The sequence below is a fragment of the Odontesthes bonariensis genome, chromosome 19 (genome assembly GCF_027942865.1).
Source record: "Odontesthes bonariensis isolate fOdoBon6 chromosome 19, fOdoBon6.hap1, whole genome shotgun sequence".
Classification (NCBI taxonomy): Eukaryota; Metazoa; Chordata; class Actinopteri; order Atheriniformes; family Atherinopsidae; genus Odontesthes; species Odontesthes bonariensis.
Genome location: NC_134524.1, coordinates 10,741,626 through 10,762,488, shown reverse-complemented (window position 1 = coordinate 10,762,488; position 20,863 = coordinate 10,741,626). Strand labels below are relative to the sequence as shown.

Genomic DNA, 20,863 nt, shown 5'->3' with positions numbered 1-20,863 from the left:
TCGGCGGAGCGATACAACCATGCACTTCGACTCACCGAGTTTAAAGGAAATGCCGCAGTATCTTTGCGCAACAAGAGCATCCAAGTGAACTAGATCCATACACTATTTATCTAATTTTGCTCACTCGGCAGTTATGTACAACTGTAAAAGGTTTGGATTTTGGTGTCCCGGCTGACTAGTGATAAGTCAAATAACGTCTCGGGCCTTTGACTGTTGCTGCGTCTCCCATCCATCAAACTGGCCGGGTCTACTTCTCATTCATAATGGTCTGAACGCTGTTCAGGAGTCATCGCATCATGCTTTCATTGAAGTTATGAGCAGCCCACAAATGGAGCGCAGAACAACAGATGATAGTACACTCACCGGCCACTTTATAAGGAACACCTTGCTAGTAAAAGGTTTTGCCTTCAGAACTGCTTTCATTCTTCGTGGCATACTTTCGACAAGGTGTTGGAAACATTTCTCAGAGATTTTGGTCCACATTGACATGACAGCATCACATAGTTACTGCAGATTTGTCGGCTGCACATCTTTGATGAGAATCTCCCGTTCCACCACATCCCGAAGGAGCTCTAATGGATTGAGATCTGGTGATTGTGGAGGCCATTAGAGTACAGCGAACTTATTGTCATCATGTTCAAGAAACCAGTTTGAGATGAAATGAGCTTTGTGACACGGTGCAATATCTCATCAATATAGATGAGTACATTGTGGTCATAAAGGGATGGATATATGTAAAGATATATATATATATATCTATACATATATAAACTTTTGGATTTTACATAGTAAGTAAACAATGTTAACTAAAACTGAAACATTGAATTTGAGGTTGATAATTAAATGTAAACTAATGATATATGGTCTTTTTTTTATTTTTTAAAAGAAAACAAATTTGGGTTACAATCAAGTGAGATATTCATATTTATTCATTTTTTGTTGAGTTTTAAATTTACCAGATGAAAGCTCCGCTGTGCTGCATCTCATTTAAAATATAAGCTAAATTACATTTAGTATTTGTCAATGTTTTGAACCACTGAAACCACATTTACCGACCACGATATCTATGTAAAGCAAACCCCCCAAATAATGCGTTTTGGTAATAAATGCTCACTACATGCGTGTCCCAAACTAAGGCACTAGGTGGGAGTGAGAGACGCAGATAAGACGGTGAGGGGAGGGACACCACCTACACTGTAGGTGCCAAGCCTCTATTTGTCGTCTATCTTTTTATGCCACAGCATGGACACATACCACACATACACCCATCTAGAGGTTAATCATAGTTTATTAGGCTCTAAAGTGGAAGGAAAACCGACTGATAGATTAAGTTTCCAATAACAGACCAGACAAAACCGGAAATTAGACATCTAGGCGTTCAAAATATAATCATTTAAAAGCAATGATGCATTAGTAGATTAGGTTATTTATAGGTTATTTATATATAAGTCCCTGCATGTGTTACACTCATGTGTTTTCAGTCGTTTTCGTGATGTTGGTAATTAGGAGTTATATGTTTTTAAATGTATGATTATGAGATAAATGCTTTGTGAGGAGAGTTTTCACAATCCAGACTCGTTATGTAGTTTCCCTGGAAGTTCAATTACGATACGACAGGCAAAACCTTTAGATTTGGTGTTATTTTGATTTCATAGTTTGTAATCATCTATAAAGTTAGTGGCTGGGACATAGATACACACTCAGATGTGAGTATTGAACATTTTATATTTGAAAAAGGTTTTTAGAAAACTTTAAAAAAAAATCTTAATTCAAATCATACAAAGTTTATTAGTTTTATCTTTTAGTCGAAGATATTTACCTCTGGAAGGCTGCTGCCAATATAAATGTATGGATTTTTATAATCCACATCTTCAAAGGAAATTTAGCTTGAGTTTTTTTCATCCCTGTGCCAAGAATTTCTATTTGAACAACACCTACACCCAAAGGTTCAAGTCTTTTCCTTTCTATATTCTAAATATGAGCACATAGGAGCTTATTCACGTGCCAGTCACAGCTTGAAATTCTTCCAAAACACAACAAACTACATTTTATCATTCAAAGATGTCCACAATCTTGCAAAACGTTTTGACTCTGACATGGCTGTGTCTAATATTCAGATTTCAGTAAAGAAAATGTATTTATTTAGATAGATGATGGTTTATATTTATCACTCATATATGATTAAAATAAAACACGCTTAGATGTCAGGTTAGAAGAAAAGTTACGTGATAAATAATTGTCTTGGTTGAAATAATAAACTGGGATTGTTTCATGATGATATAAAACAAACGAAAAAAAAAAATCTTACACCGTTAATCTGCTTTATTTTGAAAGCCATAACCGGAAGTAACCGCGTCACTATGTGTCACTTGACGGTCAGCCTCAGCCATCCTTTCTCCCGTCCGCACCTCTCACATATGCTGCTGGTAACAAAGACGAGACAACAACAGGGGGGTGATGGGAGCTCAGACATCAAGCCTGTCAGAGCAACAATAATGAACTGAACCCATTTTCTTTTACTGGACTATTTTTCTCTCTCCGAGCGACCGTTTTATTTCTTCTTCGTGATGAGTTAACTTTAAAGTTCACTACTGAAGCTGCGTCCCGGACCGGTTCAACCCAGGAGCCTTTTTTTTTTTTAACTTCCCCAAAACGAAGCGAAGCGTGCTGGACTGCTTACAGTAGAGCCGAATGACTGAAGAGTCACATTCAGACATGTCCGATGAACGCTGGTGAGTTTTTGACATTGCATTTTAGGTTTTTAATGACATTAGTTGTTTTATTAGTAGTTTAGCAGTGGCAGTTTGGTGGAGCGGGTGTGCACCTGTTCCCTCATCGAAAACCACTGAAATACTTGTGAAGATTATACAGGATTATTACGACGCTGTTTTTCTCCAGATGAATTATGTTTACTACCTCAATGTTACAGCAGACTCTTGACATTTTCCCAGATTGTTAACGCGAGAAATCGGTAGTTACAAAGGTGTATCAGGCGATCGCACAGCTTTCATTTTGATCCATTTATGCCTTTTACGCATTCAAACTTTGGGAACTGATTTTGATATTTCTAAAAATCTCCCTTCCCACTTGGCTTGACTACCTTTAGCAGCTTTTGGACGTCTTAAATTATACATTTCCTCACAATCCATCATAATATAGACATGGATTTACATCTGGGGAGCCAGTTCTAGATCCACTGATGTCACCAACAGTATATCCATGTTTTCCATGCATTCTCACCCTGTGTGTGTAAGTGTGTGTGTTTTCCGTCTTCCTGGCCAGCGTGGAGCTTCCACACGCATCACATGTATTGCACTGGTTGATGGTGGTGAGGCAGAGTAGCACTCTTAAAGCCCCCCTACCCATTTCATTTACACTCTGACTCACTGGTCTTCAGAGCAGATGGCATACTGTAAGCACACACACCCACAGAGAATTCTGTTAATGGTCCTCTTTAAGTATTTAGGGATCTTTCTTAAGCTTTAAGGGATCACACCGTATCTGATATTGGATTTACCAGAACAAATACTATTACAGGAATAAAAGACTGGCCCACTGACCCAGCCTGAGTGTGCGCAGGGTTCAGACAACAGGGTGAAGCTATTGAACTAACCAGGTCAGTTAAACTAAGGGAGACAAAAGAGGCGAAGTCTGGTGAGGATCGCTGGAAACACAATGAGGGGGGGACTGTAACCTCAAGTGTCTCGTTTTATCTTTCAGTGCATTAACACACGATCAGGAGTTTTAATGGAACTCAGCGCACAGCGATAATAACCCGAGGGCCAAAACTGACACCTGAAAAGACTTACTCACACCCACGCACACCCACTGCTGGAGAAGGGCTGTGTTTGTTGGAGTCTGACTCTTGTTTACAATGTTTGTGAGATGCCTTGAAATGTAAATAATCCCCCTGTTTTCATTACCCTTTCACACTCAGCTGTTTCTCACGTCCTGAAACTCGTTTCCTGTCAGATTGAAATGTGGAACTCTCTGTTCATTTCTTTAGTTGCTCTATGAATATCTCTTCTAAACTGGTCTGACGAGCTGGTTCACTTCTTTTAGCTTCTGGTTGCAGCTCATTGACATTGGCTTTCACATCAACAAGCAGTCTCTGTGGGTTTAACGCTGTGATGCTTCGGTTCGCCTGCCACTTTTAGTCACTGCTGTCGATCGGTTTCTTATAAAATGAAAGGTAACCCAGCCGCACCCTGGTCAAAGCTACACAGGTCTTCATATAGTTCAGAATAGCTCTCTCTTATGGTTTAGAGACTCTTGAGACACTTTGAGTCACATGTTTTAGGTGACATAATTATGCTGCTGCTCGGCAAACAGTTACATGTTCAGAACTCAAATATCCTTCAGCGTGTTTGTGTTCTCTGAGTCCAAGCTCAGATCACTTCATTCTGTTCTTTTTGCTTACAATATTTCAGGGAATCCTCGTAAAGATCCAGGTAATGTTTAGCTAATTGATTTGTTATGTAATTCCGGATCTTTATTCAAACTTTTCCTTTCATTTATGTGATATACTGATGCCTTATTGTGCTGCTTTTTGTGGTCTTTGTCTTAAACTGGACTCTTAATTTTTCTACCTCTGTATTTCAGAGGTAATTTTGTGTCTTTAAGATTCTTCAGCGCTATGTTTTTGTCTGGACTTGTACCCGTTTTTCTTGTGTATCTGCTGTATGATCATACATTATGATACGTAGTGTGTTTATCTCTCTTTCGCAATTATTTTAGATTCATATTCTAAGAAGGAGGGAGCCATTAGATTTCCAAATACCCTGAAACTGGTTCAGTGAGCTCTCTGGAATCAAATGAAGAGCGCGTGCTGATAATATAATCTGTTCCTCTTCTTCAGGGCTGAATACGGTTCCGCTGGTAATTTGATTGTTTTCAGTCCTCGGCAACAAACGCCAGAGCAGAACCTGCGTTGGAGAAGCTGCAGCACTGCTGTCGGTCATTTCTTTCATTTCATCCAGTCAGAACATCAGCTCCACTGGTTACTCAGTCATTTCAAGCCAGTCATTAAATTATTCTCAAGATATTTCAGTCTGAACTAAAGCCGCCCACAAACCCGCCCAGCTGTGATCAGTCAGTTAATCTAAAAAGTATTCACTTTTTTCACAGTGGGTCATGTGATCGGCCTGTAATCCCAAATGTTTTTTTCCTGCCACGTGTTGAATTTATTCCTTTCATTCTGCGTGAGTCAGGGGGCGACTAACCCTGCTTCGGTTTGGCATTGCATCAGCTGTCGCACACATCAACTAAACACATGGTGAGGAGAATGTGCAGCGTGGCCGTTTGGTCACCGGGAGTGGAAACTGGAATTTCACTTTATTGTCATCGTGTTCCTATTCACAGACGGGGAGCTGCGTGTTTCTCTCTGTTTGATTTTTGAAGATGTGAATCAGTGCAGACAGCATGAAAAGTCGAGGGTGTCTGTGTGTGTAAGTGCATTCCTAATTGCTTATTAGGGTTGCAGTTCATGAGTAATGACAGTATTTGTGGTTCCATCCACTGATACACGATAGAGGAAATGTTAGCTGTATTTGAGGCTTGTCAGCACTAGAGAGGGCGGGTGAGGATTGATACACACCTCTATTGAAACAGTTATTAACTATTAATCATACTGAACATGTGTGTCACAGATGCCATTAACCTGCTTAAAGGACCAGCTTTTTGCACAGTTATACCAATGTTAAGAAAGGGACTTTTGGCTGTTTTGCCACAAACACACGTGTCAGCTGGAGCTAATGCAGCTGATTTGACATAAACTCTTATCCAGCAGTGCTTTACAGTTAAAAGTTTACGGTAATTTACATCTTAGAGGTCAAACTCACACTCAGGATTACATCATAACTGTCATTCTCTACCGTGTAGTTTTATTTCCTAGTTGTAAAAGTGTACCTTCAGCCTTTAAGACTCTTTTCCTTTGTGTTTGCTCATCAGATGATGACGACATGCTCAGCCTGATGCTCGTCCTCAAACCCTTGCCTCCGATTAGTCATGGTGGGGACTGATTAAACACTATAAAAGAACGACCCCTCCGGCTACCATGTCTGTCCAGGACCGGCCCAAGACACCCTTACCCCTCAAGCTCGAGTTCAAGCCCAAACCCGAGATTCCTCCGAAACCATCAGCCCAAGCCACCTCCCCTCCTCCATCAGACGGTCCGGCTTTGCCTGGAGGAAAGGTCAAGAAAATAGTAAACAGTTTTACTCAGTCCAGTGAAGTTCAGAAGCAGCCAGCCAATGGTGCGGCAGAGCTCAAGATGGGTAAACGGTTCAAGAGACCGCCTACAATAAAGGCCAAACCACGCCGAGACAGCCTTCCGCTTCAGCTCAGACCAGAGCTGGCGCCGCCGCTGCCCCAGAAGAAGACCCGCGCCCTGAAAAACCAGAGAAGCCTCGGAGGAGAGGACGGCGACAGCGTGAGCGTGGAGGGAGATCGATCAGGTACTGTGAGCCTAAAACTTCCGCTGTGCTTCTATCTACTGTAAGATGTTCAATTCTTTATCTGTTTTCATGCTGTTCAGCTATTTGTATCCGCAGTTCAGTTTCTTGATCGTTACTTTTGATGAAAAACCCACAAAATATGAATGAGATCTAGAGGGAGACTCCAGGTCCTGATACATTTAATGGGCTCTTTCTTGACCCGTGACATATTCAACAGGGGTCGGTTCTCGGTCCGCTTCTCTTTAACCTTTACACTCTCCCCATTGTAAAGAATCACAACATACAGTGCACAGTGAAAATGAGTACACCCCTGTTGAAAAGTAACATTTTGAACAATATTTTAATACACACACAAGTTATTCCCAAAACGTGCATAGAGTAGGTTTAATACAACATCTGTTCAGCTTACAACAGAAAAGAAAGGTCAATAATATAACTTAAATGACATATTTGTCCATTTTTGTGAAATTATGCTGGTGCAAAAGTGAGTACACCCCTATGTTAAACTCCCTGAGAATGGGCCGTGTTGGCCTGAAATGTCATGAAATGAAAAGGCATTAAAAGGGAGGTCATCGTTGTGCGTTTCATCATTGCCTTACATTGAAATTTTACATTTTGAGTCTGCACCAGGCTAAAAGAGACGTGTGTGAGATTTGACTGAAATCCTATGGAGAGTCTCATGATCTGCTTCAGTAGTCACAGTACATGTTGACAAGCATGTTTCTTTTGGTGAAATTCAGCTTCCTACTGTTGATGGCATCCATACAGCCCCAAACCATGTCACTCCCACTACTATGCTTGACTTTAAGCATGGGGCACTTTTCTTTGTACAAATCACTTTTTACCACCACACAGGCTTGACACCATCTAAAGCAAATTTGTTTATCATTGTCTCATCAGAGACAAACAAACTAAGGATATGGATTGCTGGAACCATGTCCTGTGATCTGATGACACCAAGATGAACAAATTTGCTTTCGATGGTGTCAAGCCTGTGTGGTGGTAAAAAGTGATTTGTAAAAGTGCCCCATGCTTAAAGTCAAGCATAGTAGTGGGAGTGACATGGTTTGGGGCTGTATGGATGCCATCAACAGTAGGAAGCTGAATTTCACCTAAAGAAACATGCTTGTCTCTTTTAGCCTGGTGCAGACTCAAAATGTAAAATTTCAATGTAAGGCAAGGATGAAACGCACAACGATGACCTCCCTTTTAATGCCTTTTCATTTCATGACATTTCGGGCCAACACGGCCCATTCTCAGGGAGTTTAACATAGGGGTGTACTCACTTTTGCACCAGCATAATTTCACAAAAATGGACAAATATGTCATTTAAGTTATATTATTGACCTTTCTTTTCTGTTGTAAGCTGAACAGATGTTGTATTAAACTTACTCTATGCACGTTTTGGGAATAACTTGTGTGTGTATTAAAATATTGTTCAAAATGTTACTTTTCTACAGGGGTGTACTCATTTTCACTGTGCACTGTATCTTAATGTTCATAAGCTGATGATTCACAGTTGTACTTTCCCATCTATTCCGTCTGATTATCTGATTCTGAATCAGAGACTGATGACATCCAAGGCTGGATATCATCACACAGAGAGCTCGGCATCATTTTGGACACTGATCTCAGTTCTGATAATCATATTGTCAATGTTACTTGGAACTACTATTTGCTACTTAAGCGTGTCTAAAGTTAGAAGATTTTTATCTCAAACTGACGCAGAAAAGTGCCTTCATGCATTCAAATCGAGCAGGTTGGACGACAGGTTGTAACGCTTCAAGTCATCAGTAAGCAGCAGCCAGATTTCTAAAGTCACATCCATTGGCTACCTGCTCAGTACAGAACCCCCTGTAAGGTCCTTCCACTGGTCCATAAAGCACTTAACTCACTGCGTATAACCCGATCAGGTCTCTCAGCTCATCAAATGCAGATCTTTTAGTTATTCAAAGATTAAACCCAAATCTCCTGAGGGTCCAGATCTCTGGAACAAACTAGCTGCTGATCACAGGTCCATGACATCCGTGTCTGTGTTCAAAGCTAAAGTAAAAACACTCATAAAACTAGATCCAGATGCTTATAGTGAGTTTGTGTCATGCGATTCCTTTTGATAGTGAAACCTCCTTTAGACCTGGTCACACAGTAATCTGGATGATACGAATTGTGCTTTTCTAGGCGGTGTTCTTCTGTGATGTTCAGTTCCTGTAAATTCTCCCCGAAGGCCAGTTTTTGCATGACCGACCCCAAAGAAAACATTTGTCATTTGACGTGCATGCGAGTGTGTCAGCACTGATTGGTTTGACAGTTAAACGTGCGGCTTCAGACAGACAAGGGTGGTGCAGTCGGTTGTTCTGCTCCGGCAGCATAAACAGGTCAGTCAGCGGATCACCTTCATGTGTGTGTGTGTGTTAAAGGGAGGATGTTGGTATGTGCCGGCTAACTCAGAGTGACTATTGTGAATGGCTACCTTTAGTTGTAAGTGATAACATTCAAATATTGATATCCAGAACACAAGTTTGTTGAAGTCCCAGTGAAATTCCAGTTGCACAAAGACGTAACAGAGTTCAGGAAACACTGACACGGCACTCCAGCACGTCCTTTATCTCAACAATCTTACCTCTTCCTGGCAAAGTGAAGAGCTGTAAGACGTGTTTGCTCAGCCACAACGATCACCTCATTCCTGGCACAACAGAAAGAAACCCAAAGACATTTTTATCTGCCTTCTGTTTTGTGTTCCTTCCTCCGTCACAAATACTATCACTTCCCTTGTTTCGGTTCCCCGTCATCAAACAGAAAGCGTTAAAGCGTGACCTCAGATTCCACGTCAACATATCTGCAGCACGCTGCCGGTCGGTATCGATCAGCTTTGAAAGAAGTTTTTTCCACAGAACCTCAGGGGTTGCAACATATGGCAACTAGTTTAAATGAATGTTTTGGTCACTAAAGTGTCAGAAAATCTTAAATAAATCACATTTATCACCTAATCACACAGTATATGGCATATATGGTTTATATTTATTTATGGGGATAGTTATATATATATATATATATATATATATATATATATATATATATTCATATTTACATTTATATTTACAAGGATATGTGTGTAGTATATATTTATTTTTGTGATTCTATATTTATTTAGGAAGTGTATATATGGCATATATTTTATATGTAGTTGTAGTTAGGATATTTACAAACTGAAGAGTAGTTAAAAAGGGGTGGGAAACTAAAAAATTATTGTACTTCTCCCCATTCCTATTTCGAACAATGTGCGGTGTTTTGTTATGTATTAGCACTTTATGTGATTGAATTTTTTTATTATTTTTTTTCATTTCTCTTTTTCTTTCTTTTGTATGTACAAATAGTTACATACATTTTCTTTTTTATACTTGTTCGAAAATAAAATTCTATCTATCTATCAATCAATCTTACAGAGTCCTCCATTATCAAAAACTAATGTGACTAGACTGATTGACGAGGAGGATCAGATCGGATACGAGCTTTTCTATTAACTGGACTATAAATTTTAGGGATTTTTTTTTTCAGGATTTCATTTTTAGCGCAGCTGTTAAAAGGATCAGTGGAATAAGAGACCAAAGGCCTGCTCATCCTTATTCACTGCTCTCCTTCCTCCATCTCCTCCTTTTCATTCTGCCAGGATTGGATTTTTCCAGCAATGCTCCGACCTTCCCATGAATATTTGAAGAAGGCGCTTGCAGCCTCGTTGTATTTGCGTGGCGATGCTCTCCTAACGGCCAACATTTGAAGCCGTTATGAGAAACTGTCTAAATGTTTAGAGAAAAGCTCTTAATGAAAGTGAACCACCCTATCTGGGGATGCACTTATTATTATTAAGCAGATCACTCAGAACTGTTAGATGGGGGGAAATGGAGGGGAAATGATTAGCTTTGCAGTGATTTTCTCTTTTCTGTAAAGATTTGAAAACAGTTCATCTCTTCTTTTTGATGCAGCGCCTGATGGAAAGGAGGTTCAGCCGATGGGAGGAGGTGAAATGACCCCCCCTCTCAGTCCCTCCTGCGACCCAGGCTGCAGCTGTGTGTGCCACCTCCAGCGGCCCGGCATGAAGCTGATGTGGGTGCCTGTGGACTGGGAGAGTGTGTGTGGAGAGGACGATGGCGCTGAGGCGGAGGACTCAGAGGGGGATGTGGAGATAGAGCTGGGAGGGGAAGGGGACGAGGTGGACTGTGGTTCTGTGCTTGATGACAACCAGCCGTCCAAGTCGGAAAAAATAAAGTTCTATCAATCTCTGAACGTTGTGATCGCCGAGGGTCAAAGGAGGCTTTCGGACCCGGGTCCTCACACTGTCCTCGCCTCCCTCGTCTCTCGCTGTGGGTCTCCCCCTGTCCCTCCAAAACGTTCTGTTTCACCACCTGTCAACCACCAACCCTCCGAAGCCGAGGAAGAAAGCATTTATGAGCTCTCACTGCCGGTGGCTGTCAGAAAAGAAATTCCTCAAATCGTAGTACCCAAACCGCCCCGTCGGTCTAAACTGCAGCACAGCGCCTCAGACTCTACATCCGACTTTCAGAGCGTCTCAGAACTCATCTCAAGCCCAGACGCTCCGCCTGCCATCCCACCGAGGATTCCTGTGACTCCAGGCAGCAAAAACCTCACACCTGTGCACCGGGCTGGCGTTCTGCTGCCCCAGCCCACACCGGAGGAACTGCGCTCCTCTCCCAGCAGCCCACAGCGAGCCCTCGCTCCACCCTCGAGCAACAGCCTGCAGCCTCACAGAGCCCCACCTCCACCCCCAAAGACGGACCCCAGGAGGCCCAGCACTGCCTCTCTGCCGTCGCTACCCCAGACACAGAAAAAAGGTTTGAGTTGAACACGCAACGGGGCGGAGCTTTGAACGCTTATTTCCTGCAAATTAAAAGCAGTCACACAGTCTGATTTGTTTTCCATTAGGAGAGGAAAATGGGGGGAATGAAGAAGAGAAAGAGGACACAGAACAACAGTGAGTTGTCTTCCTTTTTAAATCTGGCCCGAAAAGTTCTGTAGAAAAATGCTGAAGTTCTGTGGTTCATCAGCATGACATTTAAAGTTTGTATGGGTTGATGTGGCTCCTTTTCGTCCTGCTTCAGGTCGCTGGTCAGGAACGACTCTTTCAGGAGGAAGATTTCGTCCTTGTGGCAGTCCCGCCTGCAGGACGGTAAGGCTCAGACAAATCGGGTTTACATTGTTTTAAACAACGGTCTGTTCTCCTTCTCCATTCAGATCATACCACCACGCTTACTTTTATTCCTTATGTACGTTAAATAGAATTAGCATTTATTGTCTTAGGCCACATTTACACATAGCCGGGTATTTAGAGAAACGAATATTTCCCCCCCTCCGTTTTCAATAATAACATCGTGCACACAACATCGTTTTCAAAAAACTTGTCATTTACATCAACCCGCATAAATACGCCGTCAATAATAACCGGCGTTATCAGAAATCTCCACTTTGGCCGGAGGTTTTAGAAATAATCGTTTTCTGTGATTAAAAACGGGGTTTTGATGTAAATGAGAGGCCAAACCGCAGGAAAATATTTGCGTCTTCCTATCGTGTAAACGGGGCCTTAGGGACTTCAGAGTGCACCAGTGGGTCATGTGTGCTGAATCACACATATTCAAACGCCAGTTCCAGACACGGTGCCGGTCTCTGGTCATTTTCTGTTGACCAAAAACACCATCGTCCCTGCAATTAGAGGACGTCCTCCTCTGCCCACGACCTTCTACTACTGACACTGTCAGCTAATCACGTTGCGTTAGTGATCGACCAGTGAAACACAAAGTTTTTCTGGAACATTTTGACTTGTTTCCCCCTCAGAACCTCTCTACCAGACCTACCGCGCCACCGTCATCACAAAGGAGATCCGTCGCCAGACAGTTTGCCGCAACATCAGCAAAACCAGCGCAGACTACGCTATGGACTGGGCAACCCATCGCAACGGGGGCGGATCGGGGACAGCGACTGGAAATGGAGGACCCAGGAGCAGCCCTGTGCCCACAGCGAGCCAGAGCACCCTGTGGCAGGAACTCCCGAGTGTACGGGACAGTGGAGTGCTGGGGAGTCTCACTCCTGAACAGTGCCGTTACCAGGAGGTGAGCGGGCTAATGGACCGAGGAGAGGTTCCATAAGGACAAATCAGGCTGAAAGGGGAAATGGGAGACGCAGGATCAATATTTAAATTACATCTTAAAGTGGTCACGTGACGCTTTTATATATGTTTGGAAATCTGTTCCACCTTACTGTATAATTCACTGTGGTAATGTAATATTAACTTAGTCTATATGGAGTTTATGAAAGCTTTTACAGCTGCAGTTTTAACCTTTCAACATGAGAAAGAAGACTGGTTCCAAAACTCCATGCTTATTTCTGTTCCTCATGCCTTCCTCCTTTATTTAACACGTTGTCACATTGCTCACTTTCTCCCTCCTAGAGTATGTTTGAGGTTCTGACCTCGGAGGCGTCTTACCTGCGATCGCTGCACGTTCTGACCGAACACTTCCTGAACAGCCGGGAGCTGGAGGACACCATGATCATCAGAGACAGGAAAACCCTCTTCTCCAACATCCTGAGGGTGCGCGAGGTCAGCGAGAGGTGAGAGGGGGCGGCAGGGAGTCAGATTTAGGGAAATGGGGAAGTGATTTACGATTTCAGCTACAACATGCATAACTGTTGCTGTTTGACGCTGCAGGTTCTTGAAAGACCTGGAAGATCGCATATTTGAGGGCATAGTTATCCCAGATATTTGTGACATTATTCACTACCACGCCCAGCACAACTTCCCCGCATACATCGACTACGTGCGCAACCAGATCTACCAGGAGAAGGCGTACACCACCCTCATGTAAGAAACAGCTCTCAGCTCTTCTTAGCTTCTTAGCTGAGGCCATAAAGCCACGATGAGATTGCTCAGCCATGAATGCAGGCTGGTTAGGTTTTAACTGAGGTGACTTAGATGAGTCCATGAAATGACACTGCACCACCTGCCTTTCTGTGCCTCCACAGGAAAAGTAACGAGCAGTTTGCTGCAGTCATCACACGTCTTCAGGAGTCGCCTCAGTGCCAGCGGCTGCCCTTCATGTCCTTCTTGCTGCTGCCCTTCCAGCGGATAACGCGCATCAAAATGCTCATTGAGGTGAGCAGCGTCACCTGGATGCAAGTTTAATCATCACGGAGGGGGGTAAACATGAATCTTTCTCTGTTTGGATCAATTCCAACCCATAAAAGAAAGAAAGGAAATGAAAGACAGTCTTTTCGGAACACCAACAATTGTTCTGAATGTATCTGTGGAAGTCATGATGACATATAAAAACAACATGATTTCACTTTAACCCCTGTAGTAAGTTCCTAAATCAAATTAAAGATGGCAGCCAGCCAGACTTAAGCCGTGCCCCTGACTCAGAAGATTAAATTAGGAACCTGATTAACAAGTTCTCCAGCTCCATATTCACCTGTTATAACACAAGCTGCACTACGACTCATCTCAGGGCTTAAGCTGAGCTTAAGCTTAAGCAAACTTTGCTCCAATAAAAGTTTTAAAGGAAAAGGATGATGAGACTCTGAAATAAATAAGGGCTCTGTTGAAAAAGCACTACGTTTCACAAATGCAAACAAAAGCTGTGGTCCCGATAAGATCTGTGGTAGATTGCTTAAGTGCTGTTCTAAGGAATTGTGTACAGTTTTTCACTATATTTTTAATAAGTCTTAACAAAACCAACATGTCCCAAAATGTTGGAAAGATGCAATAATTGTTCCTGTTCCTAAGATAAGGTGTCCCAAAGTCCACAATGATTTTAGGCCTATTGCTCTGACCTCGCTGGTCATGAAAACATTTGAAAAATTGGTAAGGAATTTTATTTTAATGAAGACCCAGGCTGATCTTGACCCATTCCAGTTTGCCTATCGGCCATACAGGGGTGTTGAGGATGCAACTGTATCCTTAATGAATTTGCTTTTAAAACATTTAGAAGGCAAGGGAGCACACGCCCACCTATTATTTATTGACTTCTCCTCTGCGTTTAATACTATTCAGCCCCATGTTTTAATAGAAAGACTTTTGGAGCAATTTCACCTGAGCAGGAACCTTCTGGGCTGGGTGCTACATTTTTTAACTGACAGGACACAAAGAGTGCGGGTCAATGGAGTGCTGTCTGACCAGACTTGTACCTCCACTGGCTCCCCTCAAGGTTGTGTTCTGTCCCCTCTTTTGTTTATTCTTTACACCAACATGTGTCGCAGTAGCATGGAGGACCGATATATTCTTAAGTATGCAGATGACTCTGTTATTGTCAGTCTGCTAAAGGACAATGAGACAGGTCATGGTTCAATTGTCCAGGAGTTTGTAGATTGGTGTGAGCAGTCTTTTCTACAACTGAACATCTCAAAAACAAAAAACATGCATGTCGACTTCCGGAGACGCATCACTGATAAGGAACCATAAAAGGTCAGGCAGTGGAATGTGTAGACAATTATAAATACCTTGGGACCATTATCGACAGTAGACTCACCTTTGTGGCACATTGTGAATCTGTATATAAAAAGGCAAACCAGCGCCTACACTGCCTAAGGAAGCTGTCATCCTTCCATATTGACAAAAAACTGCTAACCGTGTTTTACAGATGTTTTATTGAGTCTATACTTTCTTTTAGCCTTGTGTCCTGGTTCAGCAACCTACCCCTAAAAAATAAAAACTCCCTGAATCAGATTGTGAAATGGGCTAGTAAATTAATTGGAGAATCACAGCTCAACATGGAAAATCTTCACAATAGGCAGTTACAGAGACTGGTGGGGTCCATCTTAAATGATGCATCCCACCCACTATACGGTGAATTCCAGCTTCTCCCCTGAGGTCGTAGGTTCCTAATGCCTGCCTGCAAAACCAAGAGGTATAGATGCAGTTTTATCCCCTCTGCTATTAAAACACTGAACAGTACATGAGTCCTACTTTTAGGGTTTTAGCCGTGTTTTTATAGATCTATTTATATATTTATTTGTCTGTTTATTACTCTTTTCTATGTCCTTGTTTGGAGCACTTGTCTGCTTGTCATGTTCTGTTTTTGTTGTCCTTGTTTTTGCTTTGTTATTGTCCTTTGTCACTGTCATTAGTATTGAGTTGTTTGTGCAAGCTTTTATTGTTACTGATGTCAGTACTGTGTTGTCTGTCTGTGTAAGCTTTTGCTACTTTTACCTGCAACCAAATCTACCTTCGGGTACAAATAAAGTCACTTTACCTTACCTTACCTTACCTTAGATCAAATTTGACCCCAAAACAGGAGTAAAATGCTTGTGTTTTAATCAGTTATCGAAGCGGCAGCTGGCCAGTTCCCTGTTAGGAAAACTGAGGCGATGAAATATGGAAACTTCCTGCTGATATCCCAGACAAACAAAAAAAATGTTGCCAAGCAGGATCCTGGAACTTGATTTATTTTGCTGTAACAAAACTGATGTTTCAAGAAATGTTGGATTTGTCAAATAACTGACAGAGAATCAGTGAATGAACCATCATCTTACAAGTCAGCCAGAATCACATTTAGATGTAGATCGCTTTCTTAAAATTAAACACGAAACAATGTTGTTTAGTGACATCTTTTCAGGATTTAATCGGCCACATGTTTGACTGACCGTCGGTCTTTAGCCAGAACTCAGTGTCGAATCAGCTAAATGAGCTACGTATGTCTTTATTTCTGCTCCCAGTTTAAGTTTGTTTTCACTCTGCTGACATCTGCTCTAACACCGGTTAAAAAACTAATAAGTTAAGAAAAAATGTAGTCAGATCAAATTAGCTCTGATTTGTTCAGTGACTTTTACGTAATTATTGATCACCGTCAGAGTTAAATGTACAACAGACACTTCAGCCTTCCTCTCTCTCTTGAACTCTCCTCACACTTCTTCATTCGTACAACCTGCTCTTCTTACGAATTAAGTTTCAGATGTTCAGTGTATTTTGCTCCGATTTGTGCATGAAGAAAACAGTCTCGGTTAACAAAGTGGGATCGTAACAATGGAACAGTAGTTTTCAAGGCTACAACATCATTAGTGAAAAACATGGTGCCTGCACTGATTCTAAAGCAAAGATTGATGTGAAAACAGTCCATCTGGGATCTTTGTGAAGTCAAAATGACTCGATTTCTATCTTCAGTCTTCTTGCAGGTGCTATACATTACTGACAAAGTAGATTTATGATCGTTTTGCTTTGGAAAGTAACTCAAGAATGTTACTGGAGAATGAAAACAATTAAGTCAGCTTTTGCAAGCTTTAAATTATTTTGCTTGACCTGAAGCATACGGTGCATTAGTGACCCTTCTCTTGCCCTCCTTGTGTCCACTGAAAGGCAACAATCTGAGTTCATCATGGTGTTTGGCTGCGTGCAATGTCCTCATTCCAGAGTAATCTTTCCCACTCAGACTCCTCTCTACCTTCTGACCTATAAGCAAACACGTGGACACACCTTCTGACCCTCTTTGCATCTTGATGGAAAAAAGTGTTGCATGAATTGAAAGTTGTTTGTCATTTCAGAACATCCTGAAGAGAACAAAGGAGGGGGGGAAAGAGGAGCAGACAGCCTCCAAGGCTTTGGATTCTGTGTCCAAGGTAAACACCCCCCCCCCCCCCCACTCTGCACCGTCCTCTCTGAATGCAAATCTGTGCGTTTCGACTCTCAACTGCTTCACGTGACTCTGGAAATTTGATGCCAGCTTTTGTGTGGGTGACGGATGAGCTCTGTTGTGGCAGTGAGTCACAAAGAGCTCACAAAGAGCGGAACCAGAGAGTCTGAGAGTCAAATGAATGAAGCTGAGACTCCCAGCGGGACTCGTACAAAGTTAAGGGGAAATGAGCGTTTTAGGCATAAAAGAGAAAGAATCTGTTGACTGATTTGTTGTTTCCTGTTCACTCACAATCACACAGATCATTACCGAGTGCAACACTCAGGTGGGAAAGATGAGACAGATGGAAGAGTTGATTCAGGTGTCTCAAACACTGGAGTTTGATAAGCTTAAGGTATGTACGAGCATGCAAGCTGAAGAGATGTGCACGTGGGGGGGGGGGGGTTATCTGCAGGAATTTAGAGGAGGTAAAGATATCTGTGCTGACGTCTGTCCTCATCAGGCCGTCCCGATCATCTCCCAGAATCGATTCCTGGAGAAGAAGGGAGAGCTCATGGAAATGTCCAAAGGAGCGACAATTTTCAACATGAGGGCAAAGTTCACCACTGTCCACCTTTTCCTTTTCAACGATCTCCTCGTCATCGCTGCCAAGAAGAGGTTAGGGAGACTCTGAAAAATATTGGCATTAGAACAGTCAGTCCCCTACGATTCGGTGGATATATTAATGTGGACTTTGAGTTTATCCTCAGTTATGATTTATCATCAACCTTTTGATGATAAATCAATCCCCGGACGGGCCGAATTCTCATTTGTGGGTGGCTGCTCAGTGCTTAGAATGGGTTGGTTGGGGGTTGGGGGTCATTGCTGGTTTGATTCCCACTCAAAGACTGGTGAAACTGACAGCTGGAGGGGCGTCTTAAAACCTCTTCAGCTGTCATAAAAGCATCTAATCGGTCTGTTATGAAGTCTCTTTGAATGTATGTCATCATTTGTGAAACGACTCCAGACTTCCTGAAATGGAATAGGAAGTGATGCCAAATGAGTTTTAGGTAACAGAAGAGAAAATATTATGAACAGTACATACGAATTTTAATGAAAGAAGAAAGGTTTTTTATTTGTATTTCCTGCTAAATTAAACATGTAATTGACATGTTAATTGGTGCGCCTTTCATCTTAAATAGTGCAGACCGTTTTGTGGTCCTCGACCACGCCCATCGCTCTCTGGTGCAGATGCAGCCTGTAGATGAAGGCGGGAACAGCGGCAGTCCCTACGAGCACTGCTTCAACCTCACCCTGCTGGAAAACCACCAGGGAAAAATGATGGAGCGGCTCTTCAAAGCTCCCTCCCAGTGAGTGCTTACATATGTCTGTGTGCTTTCAAATCACAACTTCCTGACATCATGGCGGTATCCCTCTGCATCGATTCTGCGTATGTAACCAACGGAGATGACCTTACGCTTTGTCCAAAAAGCTAACAATGTAGAGCGACAAAGAACTCAAGATAATCTTGCATTGATCAGTTTTATTTCAGACTGCTTGAACAAAATGAATCAAGCTGAACAATGTTATCAGTCACTGATCCATTTTGGTTTTTTTTTTTAAACACTTGGTTTTGATTTTCTTCTTTACAAACATCAGAGCAACATCTGAAATTGTTCCACATAGGGGTGCATTTGCTGGGGCTGTTCAATCACCAACAACCACCTGGCTTGTAATTAATTAGTCCCCCACATGCTGCCGAAACAGCTCCAGTAGCTCTGGGGCTGAACTCTGCAGAAAGATTATATTCTATACTTTTTTCACCAGATAATCAGGTGGTATGGACAAACTGTCACTACACCGACACCAGATAAATAGAAGATACACTTGTTCTTGCTGTGTCTGTCTATCCTGAGCTCCAGGCTATGACATGTGGGACGGAAATGATCGGTACAAAGAAAGAATAGTAACAGTTGTGAAGGTAGATTTAAGGTAAAGCCAGGCACTGAATGTTGATTCTCATGGTAACAATGCTGATGCATCAAAGCTCAAACGCTCTATCAAACAGAAGCTCCTCAGGGCCGATAGTCTTTCTGAACCCTCTGAAAGAAGTCCTAATGATTAAAATCCTTCCATTTTAACCCGAAACAGGCCTTTAACTTGGCTTCTTCCAATAGTGACAGTTGCGTAAAAGGATCGTTTTCATCATGCTCCGGACTCGGATGGACTAAAAAAAAAAAAAAAAAGGTAGCCTGATAAATAGAGAACACAGATCTCTGTCCTGGTCTGCTCCTCGAAAGGGCGACAAAGTTTCACTTGAGTCTCTTATCGGAATGATTTCAAACATTTGTTTAACTAAGCAGTGTTAAGTGTGGACAGGTCCTGGAAATGATGCCCCATTTCATTGTGTCATTAAATCTGGTTTCTGTCACCAGGTCCGACATGCACAGGTGGTTGGCCGCGTTCCCCAGCCCCACCAACCCCGACGGAGAAGACGACGAAGTGATCTATGAGGACTGGGGTGAGGAGAGCAGGATGCAAACCAACAGTTTGTTTTATATGGATGGATAGAGGCTAACGGTCACGTGTGTGTGTGTCACAGACTGTCCTCAGGTGCAGTGTGTGGAGCAGTACGTCTCCCAGCAGACGGACGAGCTCACCCTGGAGCCCACAGAGATCATCAATGTCCTCCGCAAAACAAACGAAGGTAAGAACTTTTTAAAAAAAAATAAATAAATTTCGTCCATACGGACTTAAATTGGTGAAAATGTTTTTTACTGATGTGACTTTGTACTGCTCACCTGCCCCGCCTGTTCATGCACCCTGCATCACTCCCCAACCCTCCAAATTTAGCAGATTCTTGATTTTGTTTTGACTTTCTTGCATGAATAACATGGAAACCTCCAACCTCCCTTTCTCTGTCCCTCCCCCCTCCCACTACACCCAGGCTGGTACGAGGGGAACCGTCTGTCCGACGGCCAGAAGGGCTGGTTCCCCATAACAAACGTCATAGAGATCACCAACGAGCACGTGAGGAGGAGAAACCTCCGGGAGCGCTACAGGGTCATGGAGGCTGCAAGGTTGGTCGCCAACGGGAAGGCCCGAGGCGTTCAGTAGGCTCTGGGGATCAAAAAGGTTTGCATCGAATACCTGCTGAGAGGAGACGAATGTTTCAGGACAACTAAAGACTGTCACATCACCTTATTTATACCGCTGGAGTACAGGGCTGTGCAGCGCAGCTCAGACCGATGCTGGAGAGACCTCGAAGTGTTCACATTTAAAAACCTGCCAAAGGCACATGCCAATCATTCTCATCATTGAACAGATTTTTTTTTACGTGCGTCATCTAACGAGCGCTGTTACTGTAAACGCCTCTGGTGTCGCTTCCTCGGGTTCACTGTGGTGGCCAGAATACAGAAAGACGACGTCTCACACCAGGAAACAAAGTTTTATCCTTTTAAACAGGAAGTGCCTTTGAACTCATTACACACACTTCTCTACTGAAGCACAGAAGCTTTGAAAATGCATGTAAGAGCTGTACTGCTGTTGTGGAAAAATTACTGTAGCACCCACTCCCAGCTTGTGACACGACGCCATGTAAATGTAAAGTGTAAATTATGGGGGGGGACTGCATCTCTTTCAAAACTGTGGTGGTACGTTTATTATAAAAAAAAAAAAAAGCCTTTTTATCCAGATGTTTCTGTGTTTTTATTAAACAGAAAGGCACTTTAAGTTTCTTTATAAGTGGGAGATAACAAAAAAAAAAAAGGTCGGCTCCTGAAAAATAGACCTGCCGGTTTA

At 42.5% G+C, this 20,863-nt stretch overlaps 1 protein-coding gene across 2 annotated transcripts; it reads left to right on the top strand.

The window, feature by feature from the left end:
• Positions 1 to 2,403: 2,403 nt before the first annotated feature.
• arhgef15b (Rho guanine nucleotide exchange factor 15b) lies at positions 2,404 to 20,736 on the top strand. Of its 2 annotated transcripts, none has more exons than XM_075450729.1 (16): positions 2,404 to 2,732; positions 5,950 to 6,455; positions 10,436 to 11,302; positions 11,394 to 11,442; positions 11,570 to 11,637; positions 12,300 to 12,574; positions 12,913 to 13,073; positions 13,171 to 13,323; positions 13,485 to 13,614; positions 16,995 to 17,069; positions 17,385 to 17,477; positions 17,586 to 17,740; positions 18,265 to 18,432; positions 19,498 to 19,583; positions 19,665 to 19,769; positions 20,010 to 20,736. In XM_075450729.1, the coding sequence occupies exons 2-16, from the start codon at positions 6,056 to 6,058 to the stop codon at positions 20,177 to 20,179; spliced, it is 2,955 nt and encodes a 984-aa protein (XP_075306844.1). In that variant the 5' UTR covers positions 2,404 to 2,732; positions 5,950 to 6,055; the 3' UTR covers positions 20,180 to 20,736. The 2 variants fall into 2 exon arrangements, with proteins under 2 accessions (XP_075306844.1, XP_075306845.1); XM_075450730.1 differs by lacking the exon at positions 2,404 to 2,732 and adding an exon at positions 4,101 to 4,192.
• The last annotated feature ends 127 nt before the right edge of the window (positions 20,737 to 20,863 follow it).

Excerpts from the sequence above, each read along its gene's own strand:
- arhgef15b (XM_075450729.1), top strand. The coding sequence starts at position 6,056 with ATGTCTGTCCAGGACCGGCCCAAGACACCCTTACCCCTCAAGCTCGAG. Across the intron at positions 19,584-19,664 it reads AGTGATCTATGAGGACTGGG|ACTGTCCTCAGGTGCAGTGT; the intron begins GTGAGGAGAGCA and ends TGTGTGTCACAG. Across the intron at positions 19,770-20,009 it reads CCTCCGCAAAACAAACGAAG|GCTGGTACGAGGGGAACCGT; the intron begins GTAAGAACTTTT and ends CACTACACCCAG.